Below are 21,356 nucleotides of genomic sequence, written 5' to 3'. Positions count from 1 at the left end.
CTTGATTTGTGTTATTAACATACGCCTTTACAGCTTTGTGGCTTTTCCTGGAAAATTAGGATAATGGTGTATTGGGTGTAGTGACACAAACTACCCCTTTGCTAAGAAAAATGCTACTGAAAAAACTTTTTTATTCAGAATGTCAACAGCTTTTGTTACCACCTATTTAACTGAGATGCTCTGTGAGCAACTGAAGAGAGACATTTTGTTAAGTATTTGTCAAATATGTAACAAAATACAAATATAATTATTTTTTCTTTCTAAGGTTACCTTAATTTCTGTTCTGCTCAAACTAGCTACAAAATGAATTTTTTCAAGTTTTATGTAAAATATTTAGCAATGCATGGCTTCTAGCAGCTTGAAGTATAAGTACATGATCACAGATGTGTTGTCTTGCACACAATAATTAGCCACTGGATAGCACTGAAAGTAGCATTTTAGTATCACAAAAATGAACTGTACAGGGCAATAATTACCCTTACACTTAATGAAACTCATATTCAGTTGCTGAAGACTCAGGGAAGTATTCTTTTTTATTATTCTTTAAATTTTTATAATTTATCATTCTTTTTTAAATTAATCATTTCAAAGAGCCTATTGCAAATTATAGCACATTCTTTATTCACCCTGTCCTTTCTATTAGATTCCTATATTTAATCACAATCAGTCCAGTAATGTGTTTATCCTGAAAACTCTTTCAGCTCTCCATCTGGCCCAAGATTAGATGAGAAGGTTAAATGAGCCTTATCTTCAGAAGATAAAGGTCAGATGTTTCTCATGCCAAATCATGTAGGCAAGACAGACAAATCCAAAATTGTGATTTAAAAAAGTTAACAGTATATACTTTGCAGCATCCTGTAGCACAGGCGGGATTACAGGACTACTCATTCATCATTTAGAGTCAAACTAGAGTTACACTTTTGTGCTAGAAATCAAAGGGACAAAACAACTGCCAACCGTCTAAGCATCTAACTCCAAAATATAGCATGAAGAATTTCATCACTTTATATATCAGAAGTTCTGCATGTACCCTACAAAGTTTATTCCTTTAAATGTGCAGATGAAAGTGACTGTAATTGTGAGCCATGCACCTTCCCATAAGAGCTGGTATTTCAAACTTGCATTAACTTTAAAGTTTACTTCACCCACTTAGGCATTTTTTTTTTTTTTAAATAAAGGACAAGGACACTATCAAAGTGAGAGCCTCCCCCCCAAAAAAGGAAACCACTATAACAGAGTTAGATAATGAGGTTAAAAGAGAAACATTTTGTTTTGACATGTTGTCTAGCTTTGGGATCGTCATTAGAAAGCAGTGTAGTACAGAACTTCAGCCAGGAAACGAAGGTATGTACAGAGCAGGCACAGTGCTGGATAACCATATACCTTTATCACTTTCTCAGCTTCCGGATATCACTTAAAAACAAACATCCTTTACGGATATTGTCAGAAAGCAGTCATATTACTCAACTGGTAACTTGCTGTGTACTGGTCTCATCTCCTTGTTATAAAACGAACTGTTTGTCTTTTTGCTCCTGTTGACACTGCAGACAGGGCTTACCTTCACTGTTGCCAGTTCCTTATTACATATCTTACTACAACTACCAGTAGTAACTAATACACAGCAAATTAGAGGAAAATGAATCAACTACTGTTTATCTAGTTCCATTTGGCAGCATCTATATAACAGTAACAGTGCACAAGTCTCTTGGAGAATAATTTTTCCTGAAACATTTTACAAGTGTTAGAAACTTTTCTGCTTGACTGACCTTTTGTTGAATTTGCAGATCAGATCAGCCGTTCCTCATTTCACTTACAAAACAAAACACATCTGATGTGCAATTAAACATGTATAGATCCTTACAATCCCTTTATGAACACCTTTTTTTTCTTCAACTAGAAATACATTCTAAAACTCACTTAACTGCTAAACACCATTTGTCCTTTACACTAATGTTCAAACTCCTCAACACTAAATGAAAGGATCAAAATTTCGGAGGAATCGCATGCTTTTGAGGCTATTCATGGAGGCTACTAATGGGACAGAAATTACTAAAGATGCCTTGCAATCTGTGATCCTCTTCTCATTCATCCTACATTGAGGTCTAGCAGAAGAAAATGCTAGAAACTTTAAGGTCTACTTTTGATGGGGTGTATAAAAACATTGTTCACAGAGTTAAATAACATGTTTTTATGTAGTAGTCTCCGTATAATATAATTACAGTAAGAGATGAAGTTAAAGATGCCAAGATAAAGTTACTTTCTCACAGCCATTCCTGATTTGAAGATAAAGTTTCTGCTAGCTACCTATGACTTTTCAGATTTTTTTTTTTTTGTAAGATGAGTAACAACTCCAGAAGAGGAACCAGCACACAGGTGAGATGATAAAGGTAAAAGAGGACAAACACCTGACACTTCAAATTTGAGGCAGAACTATGGCAGGATGAACTAATCCCTTAAGCTTCAAGTATTTTGCTTCTGACTCTTCATCCTTGCATCTGCTGTTGGCTATGGAAGGAAACATGACCTTCAACCACTGCCAGGTACCTATTCCTGATCACTTTGCACTTCAGTCCGTACTTTAATGAAGTACTTCATGCTAATGCACCTACACATAGCAGTTTCAAAACACACACAGTTCTTCACATATTAAGTAGTTAAGATATGGAAGTCTTTGACACCGAATTGCTTGGAGCCTGAAAGTTTATATGCTCAAAGCAGGACATTCAGTGGTGACCAGTGAATCTGAAACCACGTCTACTTCAGAGAGTCCTCCAGCTATGAAACAGAAAAATAAAGTACTCAGGGAAAGCAGCAGATATGCTTCTTTGTCCTTATATTCCTCCTTAGGCATCTGCTTTGGTCACTCTCAGTGGCATACCAGACCAGCTAAGCTTTGGGCTAACCCAGCAGGGTTGTTTTTACATTCTGAAGAACATTCTCTTCATATCTCTCTTCCTAAATTGTTTTGCAGTATTGCTAAGCCCTATGGTAAATAACAGCTATGTTTCACTGCAGGCTTGGACCTGAAGCCAGAAAGGGATTTGTTTGTTTGTTTTCAGTTGCAAAAATGTATCCAAGAATGTATCTCCTTACATACACACATATTACTGTAAAGAAAAACAAATAAAGCAAACAAAATTTCCCCAAGACTGGGGAAATTCATGACACAGTCCAACACAAAAATGAAGTGATACACATAATTCAGAGAGGGCACATGTTGATGCATCTGTACTTGGAGAATCTTTTTTGCAACCATTCCATCTTATCATAATATCAAAATTGTACCAGTTTCTCAGTAGGTGCCCATGTAAATATTTCCCCTGTGATAGCATTTAAAAGCAACTGAGAATAATGATAATAATCACTGCAACACCCATACATAGATCAACCCTTGCACCTTTACTCAAGATCTTTAACCATACATGACTTCTATAAGGTGGGAGCCGATAGGTCAACTCACATAGTGACTACTTATTAAAATCGCTTTTCAATTGCAAGAGAGCAAAAACCACAGACAAAAAAATATAAAAAATTGCAGACAAAATAACAGTAGAAAACAAGGTAGTAATATGAAAATAAAGAAAAGGAAAAGATGATGAAAATTGGTTTTGAACCCAAACCCCTTCTCTCTTGAGCAGAAAATATTCTTTAAATACAATTTACATAACTGAGGTCACAAACCCCGATTGCCTTCTGGATAATTACAAATACTTTCAAGAAAATCACCTATCTTCAAAAAGACAATAGAAGCTGTTTTCATTTACATGCCCTTCCCTTTGTTTTTCAGGCAAGGTTTCCCACTAATGAGTATCCAGCTGTTAATGACTTGGTTCCATACCAGAAGTTGAATTAAAAATTCAAGTAATTCTGGCAGATCGAGAACATCAAATAAGAGCTGTAAACCTGAGCAGGTTTGCAGTATTCTAAAAGATTACTTTGGTTCATGGTTAATTTACAGGTAAGTAAAGTGAAATAAGCCTTAGGCTTCATCAAAAAGTCTTCTGTCTGCCAAAGCTCTGGTCTAGCCTTTTAGAACATGAGATTAAGTCTGCCTCTTCCTACAAGAGCACAGAAATACAGAAATATAAAGACAGATCAAAAGGAACAAAGCATCTGTCAGGGAACTTGTCGCATTTAACTACTTTAGAAAACTTCTGTCAAGAGTGACTGAGCCACAGGAAATAGCAGAAACTGTCACAAAAAACATTTAATTCCTTCTCTTTGCTTTGAGGCTATCCATTTGTTTCATGAAATTCACTCTTAAATGAATAAAAGCTGCACTAGTCTGAGCACAGGAGAACAGTCAGTCTGTTCCAGGTATTGTTCCTCAAGTACTAAAAGCCAATATGGATATAGATTCTTCAGTTCACACAGAGAGGATTTATTAGCAAAACATTATGCTGACCTATAGTAAAAATCAAGTTTTGGTACTTCTGGTTAGTAGTATCTTGAAGGCAACAGAAGAATTACTGACATTAAAGGAGTAAAACATATAGTGCATTCTTTGATTTTTCTTCATGAATCTGGTCCTGTCTACTTTGTTCTTAAACTTGTTGGCTTTTGCCAAAATCTCACTTCATGCAGCTAGTGAGATAATAAAACCAGCAATGTTCTACAAAGCTGAGCATTAGAGTACTGATGATGTAGTCTTAGTGTACCTAGGCTCCTGTAGCAGCTGTACAAATGGACACAGCTTCAGAGGGGACAGGACAAAATACAAAGTACAATCACCAATTGGCCAAACTCTCAGTCAGTACAAAATGAACAAAGATAATCAATTCACAATGATTTCATTCCTCTCTGGTCAGGTCTGCTATCGAAAGCCCATGCAACATGGGATACATTTATACTGATGATCGCTGACACATTCTGCACAGATCTCAGTCCATTGCCCAAAGGGGATTACTGCTGTTTCTGTGCCAGGCACAGGACTAAGAACTGACAAATAGCAACTCTAAAACTAAGGAATGCAGATAAAGGTTTCCTCCCATGCTTCTCAGTAGCTCAGGAATAGTAAGGGTTGGGAATATTTAATAAGAACTTCCAAATTATGCCAAATCTTGTATTTACAACATGGTTTTCAGTGAAAGACTTTTGTTAGACTGAACATTTTAGTAACTACTTACTTGAGGCAACATTTTATCATTTTGCCCCAAAGTCAGCCAATTTTTGTGTATTACCACCTGTAGTTTCACATGCTCTTCTTTACAAAGAAGGATTAAGTGCAGTCATAAAACACCTACCTGCATAGGGGATACAGCAGCCGCTGGGGGAGTTTTCATGGGACTTGGGCTCAGGGGAGTGCGAGGAATTGTGGCAGCAGCAGGGCTTGGAACTAGTAGAAACGCAGAAAGAAAGCCATCGTGAGCATTGCACCGTTTTGCAGTGAAATGGGACACTGGCTGTTACAGTGAACACTTGTCTTGTACTTTACATTACTAGTTTTATCAGATCACATCTTTCAGAATTTCAATTAATAGCTGACTGCAAAATAATTTAAAAGTATGCCTACACATTTACTCCTCTGTAATTACATTCGTTTTCTGTCTTGAATATACTATCCATGGTAAAAACATAAGTTTACTGGGGGGGGACAAAGCTAAGGTGCAGGATACTATTACCCTGGCAGATGTAAATGATGGCATTACTAGTTCTCTGATCTCCAGATAATTAAAGAGATGGTAGCAGGCTTCTGGGTCTGCCAGTAAGACAAGATAGATAACATATATCACCTCCTTCTCCTTTCTCATTTCCAATCAAAGTCCACAGGTACTACATATTATATGACAGTCCCTGAAATGTTATGATTAAACAAAACTTCTTTAGAAATGTATGAAAACAGACAAATAGTGAGTTGGTGAATCAGTCATCTGATTATTTAACGGCATGATTAGACACGAATGCTGAGGGAGAAGGCAGATAGAAGCTTGAAATAAAAGATTAAAAAGAAGGGAGAGGTGATTTATCATTTTACCAAACTAACTCTGGCAAGAAAGCACCTTTATCCAATAACAGATTGAAAAACCTTCAAAATTAACACTAGGAAAACAAAAATTTGTAAATACCTATGAAGAAAAAGAACAAGTGTAGAAATAGAACCATTTACAGAATGGCCAAATAATACGGAGATGCTTCTATACCTTAAAAAATTTTCAGATTATAAGCAATTAAAAATAATTTGCCAATAATTTGCACAGGACAGTACTTTAAGTCTCTCTGGTAATATAGTCTACTTCCAGCCAAGCCCTTCTGCATCAGAGACTTGCAGTGACATTATTCTAAATGAAATTCAAAGCCAAAAAGCCTGGCAAGGGAAATATTTTAATCCATACAAAGTCTCATATGCAGTCAAAGCTAAAACTCAAGTATTTCTCATTTCAGGATAATTACTTGGATTCCTTATTCTGCTCATCTATAGAGAAGGACAACAGCACCTGTTTCCACAATCAGAGAATTATAGTAAAATCCATTGTCTCAACAATGAGATCCTTTTCATGATAGAAAATATTCCCTTTATCTTTTAATAGGTGATACTGGCTGGACTTTATTTTTTACTTTCATCAGCACTTTGACTATAGGAATGTAAGTATTAAAAGAAACAAACTCAGCTCTAGCTATTGCATGGCTTTTAGAATCCCTAATTTGGCACATTAAATTCACGTTTCAATAGTCAGGCTGAAATCAGCTGTGCTTCCAGCTACAATTGTGTGTGTAATATGTGTTTATGTATTTCTAATATACAGGAGCATTGAATCAAAGCGTCTAGCATATGAGTCATTGGCAATGCAACAGTGAAGAAAAAATAAAGACAAGACAAAAAAAAGGATGCTGGCACTTAACTGCAGTGAATGATCTGTTGTGCAACCTAGTTTAGGTTGGTTTGTTTCAGCCATCACTTCTAGGTCATGACCGTACAATAAAACAACTTACCTTTGAATTAGCTAAGCCATTAGAAGTGTCCATGTCAACATATGCAAAATCCTAACTTGGTACAGCTACTAGACAGGTTGAAAATAATTACCTTGGGAGGCACTGTCAAATGACTTGATGAGTGTTTTTACAGTAGGAGTTGGCTCTGAGGAGGTGGATGATCTGCGACTCAGGCCCATTCCTTGTCTCAGAGCTGCCAAATCTCTCTCTACAGCATTCATGTAATTGTACACTCGACCACGTTCCTCTTCCTGCCTGAAATCAATATGCAGCCCATTTAAGGCATTTAAAAAACATTTTAACATGCAAAGTCTTAAAAAAAACCAACACAAATTTGAAGCCAGATTAAAATCTATGGTCCAAATCGGTAATTCCATTAACCTAGTTTTCTTTCCACTGTAATTTAGAAATAGATTATCAACCTAAATTGTCACTGTAAGTTCTTACTATTTGTCAGGAAGAGAACTTAAGCACCAGGTGAAAACTCTATCAAATCAATTCTTGATTTAAGGCTTAATTTCTGCTCCTATCTCTCAAACACACACACACAGATGGAAAAAATTGAGCCTTAAGTATTTCACCATTACACATGAAAATAATCAGCTCAGAGGGGAGAATTTTTTTTCTACCTGCATAAACAGAAAACAATTTAAATGAATACTAAGGAGGTAAGAATACATTTCTGTCATACACCTTTAGGCAGCATATGAATCAGTTTTGAAAAAATTTAGATTTTTAGTACAGAATATTTATGGTGGTTATTGTATTCATATTGTATTATATGTCACTCGCAAGACAAGAATTGTTTAAAGCAACCTATTTTCTACAGTCTGCAATAATTAAACATTGACTGATTTTTGCTTCAGACACTGTAATAGACTTTCCTACCACCTTCCCTCCAATACAGTAGCTACACCACTTCCCAGGAATTTGATTCAGTTGCTTCTTTGTTCTTTGTCTGCAGTAAACCAAATCTCAAAAGATGCTTGTGTATAGATATTAATGAATATACTGATCAGAATCAGCAAGCCAATTCTACCTTCAAAAGTGCAACTGTAACCTCAAAGGTTCACTTGCAAGCAGTAATTGAACAATTACAATTCTGGCTGAAATGTATTAGTAAGAATCGTTTATATTACTTAGTTTGGTTATCTTACTTCAGATAAGATGCCTTACACACACCACTCATTCATCCAGATAATTTTCCATTTTCAGTGTAACCAGTTTGCTCTCCCTACCATCAGCTTTTCCCTAAGTTCCATAGCCTGCGTTATCTCATATCCTACTGGATGCTGGGTTAAGTGTCATGTATCCTATAAAATGCCCATTCATGTGGAAAAAAATTGTTTAATGTATACACATCACAAACATCACTACTGTAATTGTAAGCTATACATGTATTCAATCCCTAGTGACAATGTAGTCACGATTCAAACGGTGCTTTCCAAGATGTTCCTGTTCTATGGATTTAAGGACTTCAATACTTCTGAAAGACATATACCTCAGTTTCTAGATAACTGTAGCACCTAATTCAAGCCACAATACATCGCAGTTTGAATTGTTTTTATTAAAAATGTACACAAAGCATCTCTAATTATTTCCAGAAACAATTACCAGTGGAAAGAAAACGGTACAGGATATATGCAGAATTAGACAAAGGTTTCTTCTCAGGTAAAAATCCAGCTGTATTTTTAACCATACCAAAAGCCTTGGCTGCTAATAAGAAGTATTAATGATGGTACAGAAAAGCCAACACCGCTTTTTTTTTCACACTGAGGGAAGTTAAATCATGTCCAGCTGTCAAACAGGAAAAATCCTCCACTTCAACCTGGTTTTACAAAAGCACCAAACTGAATATTCTTGGATGGATTAAGTATACAGTATAAAGAAACAAATATTGCTCTTATAAGGCTACCTATTTCAGCCCCTGAAAGCCTGTGTAAAGCAGCTTCTTGAAACACAGATCCTCACAGTGAGAGGATTTATGAACTTTCAAAGTCTCAGTAATAGTCAAGATACTGGATTTCCAAAATTGTACCCCCCCTAAAAAAGAGACAAAATCCCTGTTGTCTTTTGCATACTTGCGTGACTTTATTTCCTCCAACTCTTTAGTGAGCTTCTCATTTTTCTCCTGAGCTTCATGTAATCTACGCTTCAGGTCTCCTATCTCTTCCTGGGCCTCAGACTTTATATCATTTGCTATAACCACTGCAGTCTGTAGATCAGCTTGGAACTGTCGCCATTCTGCTGACTCCTCCTATAAGTAAATAAAACTTTAAATTGAAAGCAGCAGCAAGAAGTCTGAAGTTAAAAATAAAAGTTATCCTTATTATTCATAGTTTCCCTATGCTGTTACAGGAAACAATATACAGGAATGATAAAGGCCCTCATCTCTGGCATTAGGCACAACTTAACTTACAAGTTAAATTGAAGAAGTTTTGCTGGAAATAACTAGACTTCCAAGGTCATGAATGTCTTTTGTAGAAACAAAGAAAATGTTCAAAGTGGAGGGGGAAAATTAAACTATGCATCAGAAGACACAGGAACATTTTCTCCCAAGCCCAATGCCATATTTTTGTGAACACTAAGAATTTTTCAGAAGTTAATTCTTAAGTCTCTGTAGGTTAGTAAATATATTCCCATATGATGCCTCTGTCTCAGAAATAATTATTTTAATTGTGTTACATCTCATCATATTACCTTTTCACAATTTCACATGCAGGTCTTACAACATTCCAAGTTTACAATTTATTGAGTTTTTAGGCTTTAACCTACCCGGAGTCTCCTGTGAAGATTCTTTATCTCTCTTTCCATGTCATGCTTTTGGTCCTGAAGTTTTTTAACTGTGTCTGGAAAGAAAGTCAAATTATCTGTAAGATCTTAGTCAGAGATCTATTTACTTAAAAAAGAGTAACTGCAACAACCTGCAAATGTTTTCAAAAACTTACTCACAGAATACATTTTTATAACCAAAGCCATCTGGAGAAAAATAGTACAAGCAGAAATAATTTGACAGAAAGTGTCAATAGGTACATACTTCTCTATGACTGGTGAGGGGAACAGCATAAGCAAACTCAATTCTTATACAAATCCCAGTCTCTTCTCTACCCTTCACAATATTAAAATGACAAAGCAATAACAAAGACCAAATAAACAAGGTAGGTAAATTAACATGGAAGGATCCTAAAAATATGGTTGTCTGGGGGTTTTCCCTCTTCAAACGTAAGCTGCAGCTACACGAAGCCTTCTGATTCACAATTTACTCCCTGCCACAAAGCAGCTGACATAACACTCACAGCCATGCCTTCAACGGGGATAAAATTCTACTCATATCCTCAAGAATCTTACATTCTTGTCTATCAAGCTACTATTTGAAGTTGAAACAAGCTATATTTACAGCAAAGGGATAAACAGTATGAGATCATGTTATGAAAGAGATGGTCCCTTAAATCTGTCAGCAGCTATACAAAACGGTATGCAGCTTGATCACCATCAACTCCTCATGTGGCGTCTGACAGACTGGCTACTGCAATTATTATTCATTTGTTACTTTATTCAATACACAAGGACAACGTGATTGATTACTCCATTCTTATAACTAAGCAACTAATGAAGAAGAATGCAGCATATATTTCTAATTAGCGTGTCACTTCACTGATCTTTGGATTCTAGGATGATTTTATTTCTATAGCATCGTGTAGCTATTTCCAAACTGTAAAAATGATGGGCCAACTGACTGAATGAATTTTTTTGTTCAGGTTCATTATTCCAAGACCTGCTGGAAACAAATATTTGTCCTGTATATTATCAATGATCTTTCCACAAAAAGATTGAAGGTGCCTAACAAATTTAGGCTGTTCAAAATACAAAACCTTGGCAAAAATCTATGGAACTGCATAATAAATGTTTGAATAGTCAGAAGATAGGTATATACGTTCATACAAACAGACTGATACACTAAAGTTTTGCGGCTCTCATTTTCTAACACAAAAAACTTTACAGTGCTTTTATTTGGGTATCAGGAAAACCAGTAAACCAGGGTTTATTCAAAGTTACTTGTTCTGCCAATACCTACCAGTGTCTTCCCAAGTAAGCCTATACCTTCAGTACTCCTGGTCTTTTGTCAAAGGACTTTTCTTAACAATAAATAGGAGGCTACGGCAGACTAAATGGAAAATAGTAAGCATTTCAAAATGTTTATATCAGATGCAACAAAGACTAAGAACAGATTTAAGCTGATTTATGCCGATGTGCATATTCAGAAGCCTCAACTATGCTCATAAGAACATTTCAAATTTTCAGCCATGGAATTCCTTTTGGTTTCTTCATCAGAAGAAATTCTTGAGTTTTGCCTCAACAATCCCAAATACAGAGGCTTTTAATGCCACAGCTAATTTCTGTAGAAGAATGATATAAACCTCAGTTGGCCTGAAAACTTGATAACCTTTCAGGCTTGGAAAAGTTGAAGCACTAAAATTAGGTAGATATTTCTGTATTTATCTCCTCCTTACAAGACTGCACATTTTAAGATGCATCCAACTGACCTTTAAGCTTTGAAGATAAGCCTAACAGAGCGTGCCACTCAAATCGCATGCTACCATGATATTTAAGCAAAGCCCTTCAATTTTTAGCTTGTCTCTGTATACGTAACTTGTTTGAGCTAAAGTCAGCAAGGAGATGCCAGCTTTAGGTCAAAGTTCTAAAAGTTGCTCCCCCTCCCCACCCTTTTTTCCTTTAAACACATGCTAAAAAAAACCTGCTGCAAATTAGATAACTTCCAACAGTGACAGCAAATCAACATGCCCTAAAGAGCTTCCAGTACCATTTTGAAACAAAATCTAGTGGATGACCATTTTCTCTTTTAAAGATAGTTCAAAGAAAATGTATTTTTAAAAATAAAATTTGTTCTACTACTAAAAGCAAGCTATAGTTCATCTAAAAATAACCACAAACCACAAACTATAAATGCATCCAGAGTTAAAGCTTGTGTAACGCCATTGTTTTGAGCTTTTGTGAGATATGAAACGCACCATTAAGTTTTAGTATATTTATGCTTTGAAGTAAAACACAATGGTCTGAATATTCTGCAGTTACTATAAACAATACAGAGCATTTTACAGCAGCTGTTGGAAACAGTCTTCTCCCCCAATCAATCACAGAGATTTAAAAAAACCCCAACCCCCCCCCCCAAAAAAAAAACAAACCTGAGAACTACCAAATTGCAACTGAATTTGAAACGTAGTGAGACATTAAGACTAAGATAAGTGATTTACCTGTTAGAGCCTGAACTCCATTCTTTGCATTGTGCCACCAATTACAGCCTGAAAATTCAAGTAGTCAAAACAGGCACACAGGCAACAATTCTCTGTACACCTGCCTTGTGGTATCCTTCCTTTCTGCATCCTCACAACCTCCACAGTTCTTCTCTCACACAAACCCTTTCCACCTGTATGTGCTGCAGTTTTCAGAATGGTAGGACAGGTACTTCTCTTCTACCATTATCCAGTCTCCTCCTTTGAAGGAGCATAGACAAGAAAGAGGATTGAGATAAAAGGAAAAGTAACTATTGTTTAGGGTAAGTGAAGAACAAGGAGACCATTCTGATGAATGAATAGGATAATCAAAGATGGCAAATCAGCAAGCTGCTTGTGTTTTACTGCAGGATTCAATTATGTCTGCATTTTACAAAACAATATTGATTTAAATCACAGTTTGACAAGTCCTTGCTTTTTAAAAGGTAGATACATTATGGGAAATGCAGACTACAAAGAGTAAAGAAAAACATTACAACTATGGCTGGTGGGAGGAAGAAACTAAGATATCATCTGAATTTTATAAGGCTGCCAGAGGAAAAGTATCACTGTATTCCATGTCTGTAACTCTTACTGATTATCATTAGCAGTTAGAATTTATCACTACGAAATAAAAATGAGTATCAACATTCAATTGTTTAATTTGTGTCTGGGGGAAAAAAAAAGAAAGAAAGAAAAAAAGAAAAAAAAGACTTACAATGTCTTTTTTTCAATGCAAGACTTCAGATACGCATAGCAGTTTCAAGACATGACATTACAATTCCTGATAAGCAACACCAAATCAAGTAATCCTGACACAGGCAAATCCACAACGGGCATTCTCGCAGTTCTTGTACCAGTTACATTGGTTTGCCTTATACTAGAATAGTATTTCAATTTTTTAGCATTGAAATGGCTATCCTGGTATACCCATTTACCCAGAGTAGTAGACAGTAGACATCTACACAGAGTAGTGCCAGCATTACAGTTAATTTAAGAATGATAGCTTCCTTATATAAGGAAGAGGCACTGGTTACAAATATACCAAAGTTCAGGCAATTTGCATATCAGTCTTGCTTTTCAGCTCATAACTGTCAGACAGTAGGTCTATACAGCAAGAAAGCTGATTTTTTTCTAGGGGTCCAACACTAGCAAAAAAAAATAAATTTACTAACAATTAGAAAACTAACATCCAATTGACTTCTCCAACATTATGGTAGAAAAGGCCTAAATATGGTAATGTAAAAATACAAGTTTCACAACTGCTGTCAAGATCCTTTTCAAAATGAGATATAGCAGAATTAAAAACTAATGCTGCCAGCTCCATAAAAGAACTATTGATTCACTGAACTATCAACCTTCACTGAACTATGAACCTATATTCACTAGATCTATCAACCTTCTTGCTCACCTACCCTTGTCCAAAAAATGTACTGACTTAAATAGTTACAGACTAAGAGCACTGATATGTTTAGCATATGTACCTTGTGCTAAGTGAACATGCCATGAGTATTTTCAGACTTCAGAAGAAACATCTGACAATTGATAAGCTAACCTACAAATACCAATTTTCTGCAAATCAGGAGACAAAGTTCTCTGAAAAAAAATTCCCCACAAACTCTTATTAACTGCTTGGAAGAATAATAGGTTTCTTTCTTCCCCTTCATCATCGAAGATGACTAATGTGACAGCTTGGCTACCTGACTACTGACAGTTTTTCCGAAGTCAGAAACGAAAGCCAGAGGAAACACACCATCTAGCGCAACGCCCGCCCCCCCTGCCGGCTTCCAGCCTGCCCTGCCCTCTCCCAGCCCCTCACCTCCACTCCCGTACCTACAGACTCAGCTCGACTACAGCTTGTTTCATCTCAGCGCACTACAGAGGATATAAAACATACAGGTTATTTTAATATTTCGTAGACTTTTTAGATACAATACAGAAGCACTCTGCTTAAAACTCCTTGTCCCACCAGTAATGAGTTCAGCTGCCACTGACTACAGTTCCTGCCGCATCTGGATGGACATCAGGAACGTACTGTACCTTTTTAATCAATGCAATTTACATCCTACTGTCCGCATCAGTTTTTGCAGGCAGACATATTAACAGCTAAAATGTGACCATTCATTATGCAGATTACTGTGAAAAATGTTTCATTATATGTTTGTTGTGCTTCTTTTTGGTGTTTGGAAAGCCCACAATGAAGCGAGCCCCAAGTGCCAATGCTAGAGCATTTCACATTCCTACATTACTATTTAGTGTTGATTAACCATTAAATTGAATGAACACTCACCACCTCATCTATGAAGCATCTGTCTCCCAGCTGTAAAGTCTGTCTTTTGTGAATTCTTTAAGTGATAATTTTCCATCCCTTATCACTTGTCATTTATCAGTTGTCTTGCCATCCCTTTCATTTACTCAGTAACTTTGCCATTAGGCAAATTCTCCCCTTAAGGGGTAAGTTAGGTTTCCTTGTATTTTAAAATCTAAAATAAAAGTTCACTAAAGAAACCCTTTATGGTTCTTTATTATACTTTGTTATTTAGGCTGAAAAAACACCATTCTTCTAACTAGTGCTTTTTAATACCTAAACCTACACTAAATTCTCCACATCTAAAAGCACAGGCATTATACATTTGGCTGACAGAATACCAGAACTGACCACAAGTCTGATCAGCATAAGATAACTTACTAAGATGTGCTTTTCTGTCACTTTAATACAAATTATTAAAATTCTGTCTTTTATATGTTGTATGTACTACCTCCAAGTTCCAGATCTTCTGCAATGCTGTTCTTTGCTGTCACTACTTAGAGGCTACACCACCAAGAAACTCCTGTACGAGGTTTAATTATGAACCCATAATGAACAGCATTTTAAAGTGGTCAGAGAAAAATATTTTTTAAGTTTATACTATTCTTCGGGTGCCATCCTTTCTTACTGCCACTAGATGCCACTCTCCTTCCTGCCTATAACTAAAATACTGCTTTCTTCCCTACGGGATGCCACTAGGCCACCAGCTAGTACAGTTGAATTTTCCAAACTATTCCAAGAATGACGAATAACAAAGACTGTCACAATTTTTGTTGCAAATTTCTGCCCAGGCAGAGGTTTGTCCGCCTGAATTTTTACCAGTTTAAGTGAAATATCTGACAGCTATTTTGTACCCCCAAAGCAAAAGCATCTAGAAATTAAAGCTGCCTTGTAATCAGGTATTACTAAGCAGATACCTAAATGTTTACCTGACTATGGTGCTGTTTTCTGTATGAGTATTTCAGTTAATGAACAAAACAATGCAAGTAGAAAAGTGCTCAACCTTTTTAAGACTTCGCTACAAAACGACTTCAGGAACAAAGTCAGAGCCACTAACCATGTGCCTGAGCTCCTGCTCCCAAGAAAATGTGTCTCTCTGGTTTTGGAACAGAAAGAACAAAAAAAAATTTTGCAGAATAAAAACTTAAAGCAATTTTGTAGAGAGAAACAGTGATTGCCTTTCAACATAAAGACGGGTTGCTTTGGGAAACCAAGCTGACAGCCACATGTCTGAAGACACCGAGCTTCAGCTGAATAAACAATTTAGCTTGCTTAAGACACTACCTTTTCTTGATAGCAGACCAATTTAAAATCCTTTCTATGAATATTTCCCTTGCTGTTAAAAGGGATTATGCTTTTGTTTTTTTACTATCTCGTTTAGTCTTCGTATACTATGGAAGAATAGCAGATATTTCTGTAAGTAGCACTGTGCAAATACACCTTGCTAGGGTACAGTTGCCCGAGTTCTTATTTAGATGGAGATTAATTGCAGAATTCCAGCCCGTGGTAGGAATGTCTGAGCAGGTCTTGGAGATCAGAGCGGGAACTAAGGCACAAAGAGCTAGACAAGTATACAGTAAACATAACTTTCATTATAAGCCCCAACAATTTCTTGTACAGTGGCAAGAGTCAACAGATAAGGTTTTATTCTAACTTGCTTGAAGTTTGTCAGATTCATTTTTAGGGTCACAGATCAGATTCATGACTCGAGCAAATCCACACAGAAAGAGATATATAACACATCCATATTGCCAAGTCAGCTCTCACATTTATAACTTTCAGGGCCGCCATTCACCCATTTCTCCACTAAAAACACCCTTCTTCAGGTGGAAGAAATCATTAATTATACACATTCTCAAGCTACCTGATAACTCCTAATATTTGGGCACTTGAAAAAGAGAGCATTCTTAAAAAAAACCTGACACCAAAACACTAAATCAATCATCCAGTCTCCAAAATGCACAAGGAGCATACTATTATTAAGTCTGTATCTACATGTTTTTCTACTTTGAAAAACAACTGAAAACAGTATTATCAGATTTCATATTTATTCTCAATTCACAGGTTTTCATTCCCACACCAACTACTACTGGGACTGGAAAAGCAAAGCCAACTTGATTTTTTTTCCCCTAGCATATATGGGTTCTGCAAAGCCCAGTCTGACTTGAATTCAGACATACGAAAGACAAGTGAAAATATTTTCACTATTTCAGCGTTCCACTTCAGCTGTTCTTAAATTATCATTTCTCTCACAAGAGAAACTCTTAACACTTACTTTCCAAATCAGATATGATGAGATTGTCATGAAGCTTCACAGCACGATGCTGCTCTACTTCATCCTCCAACTCAAAGATAGTTTCTTTCATGTCACTTCTCTCAGTCTCTTTTTCATCTAGTTCTGTCCGAAGTTTTTCTAGAGTCACATTGAGATCCTCAATTTGTTTCTTGGCTTCTTCTTGGAACACTCTGTATTCATCTTCAACCTGAAAAAGAACATATCTTATCATAACTAAATAGGTTGCATTTTAAAACACACTTTTAGTTTCGTAACTACCATACTTACAATATATTTCTGCAACCACAAAAAAGTATGGGACAAGAAGTTAAGTGTAAGCCTTTAAAAATGTATTGTTCTAGGGCAACTATTTTCCTGAGCCAGAGTTAAACTCTTTTATTCCCAAGCTGAATATATAAGCATTCCCCAGCTACTCTAACAGCAGTATCCTGTATTCAAGTGAAGCAACAATACTATAGTACCAAGGCTGTGATTTCATGAACAGCTGATCCAGTTTAACATCTAGCTGCCATGGAAAAGGGAGGAGGTGGTGAGGGAAACTCTTTACCCTTTCTTTCTCTTGCCAAAAAAAGGCCTGCCCTCTTCTGTGCATCAATTTTAGTCCTTGCTGGACCTGTGAGATGATTCATTTCCTTACCCAAGTAGCAGGATTCACATTTGTGTGTGAGATGTGCTAGTGAGTTGACGTAGTTCCCAGAGGAGTCTTACAAGCTATTGAACTGAATTAAAAAAAACAGGGAAAGGAAGAGGTAGTATAATTCTCCCTTTCAGGATCAGTGAGGCTATTTTATCCTGCCTCATAAAACTGCAACGTAAGTAACAAGCTGGGATCAGAGGCACAGTAACATTAACCCAATGGCAAAAATAGGGTGTCAGAAAACCGAGAGAAATTAGGTCATGGCTTAGGGTGGGTCAATACAGTCAGGCACCAATTTTAGTAGACAAAATGCCCTGCTTTAAATAATCTGTTTCAGTATTTTCTATTTTAATAGCACTACCCAAATTTAATTTTAAAAAAATTTTTTTCCCCCCTCCCAAATTAAGGTTGATTCTAACTGGCTGGTGATCAGGACTAACATGTTGATTTGCAACTAATATATAGTTCAGACATTACATTTGGCATAAATTTTCTCATCAGGAAGATATACCTTTAAATGCATACTTACAGTTATTAAATACATTTTATGATTCTTATTTTTATATTAAATCATGGCAAATGCTTTTCCTACACACATTTACTAGATAAATTAGTTATATTTGAGTAAAAATAGCTGTTCTAGAACTAGAAATATACATTTCAATCCAAAACCCAGCCAACATACAAGCTGCTCCTGGATGGATCATTAGTAAAAAACTTACGTGTATTTGACATATTTAATAATAATTGTTTAAAAGCTTATAATTTTTTTTCATTTAAAACTAAAATATGTATTCAGTAAATTAAATTAGGTAAAGTCTCTGTCTACCTCAAAATCAGTCATTTCTTGATTGGAGAAAGACGACACTTTTCTGCTGTCTTTATCATTAGTTTATTCTAAGTTAACTGAACCAACTTGAATAAGCTGAAACTTCAAAATATTCTCTCAACACCTGTGAAAGGTCCTACAAGTCATCAATAGCTGGGTTATAACTTCAAACTTTGACTCCTAGTACCTTCTTAGTAACATCCCTCTTCCACCAGTTTGGTATGAACTCCTTGAAACTCTTGCAGAAGTCATGCAATTTAAGCACAAAATTCATACAGTATCTTAAATACTGTTTAAGTTTGGCCCTTGAAATAAGTTGTGGAGTTTAAATACCAGTATTTTAAAAAAGTAACATGACAGTTACCCTGTAGCTGAATGTACCCATATAATTTTTAAAAAGGCCTCCGTCATTTTCATAACAAAGGTTAAGAGAAAGTAATCCTAATACTACTGCAATCCAATTAACCTCATAATTAATCCTTTACTTCTAAAAGAACTACAGTGACCAACAGTAAGTCATGGTGTATACGGGATGTTAAAATACAACAGTTTTAAACACTACCTTAGCAATGGCATCTTGCAATCGATTGGCATCATTGCGAGTGTGTGCCAGCTCTTCTTGCAGACTACTGGCCAATGTCTCTGCTTTTTCTTTATCCAGCCTGACACTCTCCAGCAAGTCTTGTATATCTGATTTATCTCCAGAGTTGTGTATAGAATACAACTCAGCCACTTTCTGCTTTTCATGCTCTAACTGAGCTTTCAGCCTGTTCATCTCAATCTGATCACTGGCTACTGTGGCTTTGTACTCCTCTAAGGTAGATGCTATTGCCGTTTTGCTTTTCTGCTCTGACTCAATAATCCGTTCCATGTGGTGGTTTCGTTCTTTTAATGCCCCTATCATTTCTTGTGCCTCCTTGTTGTCTTGTTCTGCCATCTTCAAAGTGTTGCTCAAGTGCTGCTGAACACCTAACAGCTGTTCTCGCTCAAACCGAGCATTCTCTGCAAGGTCCATATAACGTTGCTCTAACTCCATGTAGCGACCACTTTTCATATCTTCATCAATTACATATGAAATATGATGTTCATCTAAAAGGGACCGAAAATACTCAATCTGACGGCTGAAGTGTTCCAATTTGTCACTTTGCTGGCACAAAGATTCCATAAGGATTACTTTTTCCTCTCCAAGTCTTTCATTCTCACTGTTTAGCTCTTGCGTTATTTGTTGCAAATCTGCAAGCTCTTGAAGTGTGGCTTGGAGCTCTTCAGCTGTACTGTGTTGATTCTCTTCCATCTGATGTATCCGTTCTGTCAGACAAGCTACAGACACTTCACTTGCATTGCCACTGCTTCCTTTCCTAGATCTTTCTATACTTGGTACGCCTTCAGACTCCGAAGATGATGGAGCATCTAAGGCATCATCACTTGATGTCAGTGGCTGATAAACTTCACTGCACTCACTGTCTAAATTATCCATAGAATTACTATGTTGGTTGTCCATCAAAGTGTTTTCATCCTGACTTAACAAGTCTTCCATTGATCCAGGAGCAGAACCTTCCACTGAAGATGTCAGAGTACCACCACCATCACTGTGATTGCCAGCTGTAATCTCTGGACTCAAAGACTGATAGCCAAAGAGTTTTTCAGAGTTGTCCAGCCTTTGTTCCAAAGAAAAGCCTAATGCATTTAGTCTGTCTTTTAACATTCGATTCTCATTCTTCAGCTGGTTGAGCTCTTCTCGGATGGCAGTGTTTTGTTCCTGTAACTGTAGCAACGTAGACTCTACATCAGTTGGCTGATGGACAACAATGGCCTCTTTTTCTTCAGATTTTTCATCACCTTCAAGTTGATCTTCGTTAAGTCCCAGCTGAGCACGCATATCCCTTAGTTCATTCCTCAGATGCAAGATTTCCACATCTTTAGTTTTTGCTAATGTCAAAAGATCGTTCACCTTTGCTTCCAATGCAGCTTTGTCACTGATTTGATTGTCTGATTTGGACTTGCTCATTCGAATATCTGATTCCGGATTAGTGCGACTACGGGAGCGTTTTGCCAGTACCGTATCATTGGTCCCCTGTCCAGTCAAAGGTAGCTTTTTGCTCTGGCTTAAACGAGAACGATCGCGTATTCTTTCTCTAGAAGAGCTTGACTCTTTATTTCCAGATGAAGTGCTACGCTTAGTTGTGGAACTTGTACCTATATGTTTTTTGAAAGTTAGGAACATTAATTTAAAATACAGTATCTGTAATAGAAGACTGTGTATTTTGTATCAGCAATATAGTGGTTGATTTTCTGAATCACACTGGTAAATACATCTCAAAATACATTTAGAGTAAACATTTACACAATCTTAATTGTGAATCAGTGCAGTTATATTTTAATTGATACATGCTTTACAAATTGCTATGCTTCACCAGTATTTTGAAAATGAGCTAGACCTTAAAGTTTAACATTTGCAAGTTTCTTTTTTTTTTTTCTGTCTTCAACAGCTTCTGATAAATTGTACAAAAACTGCAGGAGTGCTATTCTACAAGTTCAAATTTGTCTCTTTTCAGTAGATTTGAATGCAGGCTTTTAAGTGATGAATTGCATATTATGATTCCCCAAAATGAAAGTTAAGGTTTTTTGTATTTTCATCTCGTTTCTTAAAGATGAGGATAGATTATTACTTCTTTATTTCCAGATGCTTTACAGCTTTGCAAGCATTACTGAATCCAAAACATAGCAATGGAAGGCAAGACATATTTCCATCCATATTGATAACACACTAAATTATTTCACTTTTCTGAACAGTTTCTGAAAGCTCTCTCACTTTATTTCTATAAAGCAATACAGAACATCCAAAATGTTGACTGCAACAAGTAATCACATCTTAAAGATTTAGTGCTTGTGGTGTGCATTTTTTTAGACAAATTAAATTATTTTAGACAAATCTATGATTGTCTGGATTAATTATATTATCTAGTTTTATATAGTAGTTGCATAATCAGTACTGAAAAAATTAAAAGGAACACCCTGCAAAAAGGCAACTTTACATTATTAAAAAACAGGAAAAGAGCACAGGA

At 36.3% G+C, this 21,356-nt stretch overlaps 1 protein-coding gene across 4 annotated transcripts in view; it reads right to left on the bottom strand.

The window, feature by feature from the left end:
* SPECC1L (sperm antigen with calponin homology and coiled-coil domains 1 like) overlaps positions 1-21,356 on the bottom strand; it is a 73,547-nt gene that overhangs the window by 30,849 nt on the left and 21,342 nt on the right. For 3 of the 4 annotated variants that reach the window (XM_072880307.1, XM_072880308.1, XM_072880306.1), the window contains exons 4-9: positions 18,854-20,487; positions 16,805-17,012; positions 9,706-9,779; positions 9,012-9,187; positions 7,022-7,185; positions 5,244-5,335 (exon numbers count right to left, since the gene is read on the bottom strand). In XM_072880307.1, the coding sequence (XP_072736408.1) occupies positions 5,244-5,335; positions 7,022-7,185; positions 9,012-9,187; positions 9,706-9,779; positions 16,805-17,012; positions 18,854-20,487 (2,348 nt within the window). The remainder of the gene's footprint in view (positions 1-5,243; positions 5,336-7,021; positions 7,186-9,011; positions 9,188-9,705; positions 9,780-16,804; positions 17,013-18,853; positions 20,488-21,356) is intronic. The other variant, XM_072880309.1, reaches the window with a different exon arrangement.

The sequence above is a fragment of the Ciconia boyciana genome, chromosome 15 (assembly GCF_034638445.1).
Source record: "Ciconia boyciana chromosome 15, ASM3463844v1, whole genome shotgun sequence".
NCBI lineage: Eukaryota > Metazoa > Chordata > Aves > Ciconiiformes > Ciconiidae > Ciconia > Ciconia boyciana.
Note: the sequence above shows the minus strand (reverse complement) of the source record. Positions and strands in the feature narration are given on the sequence as shown.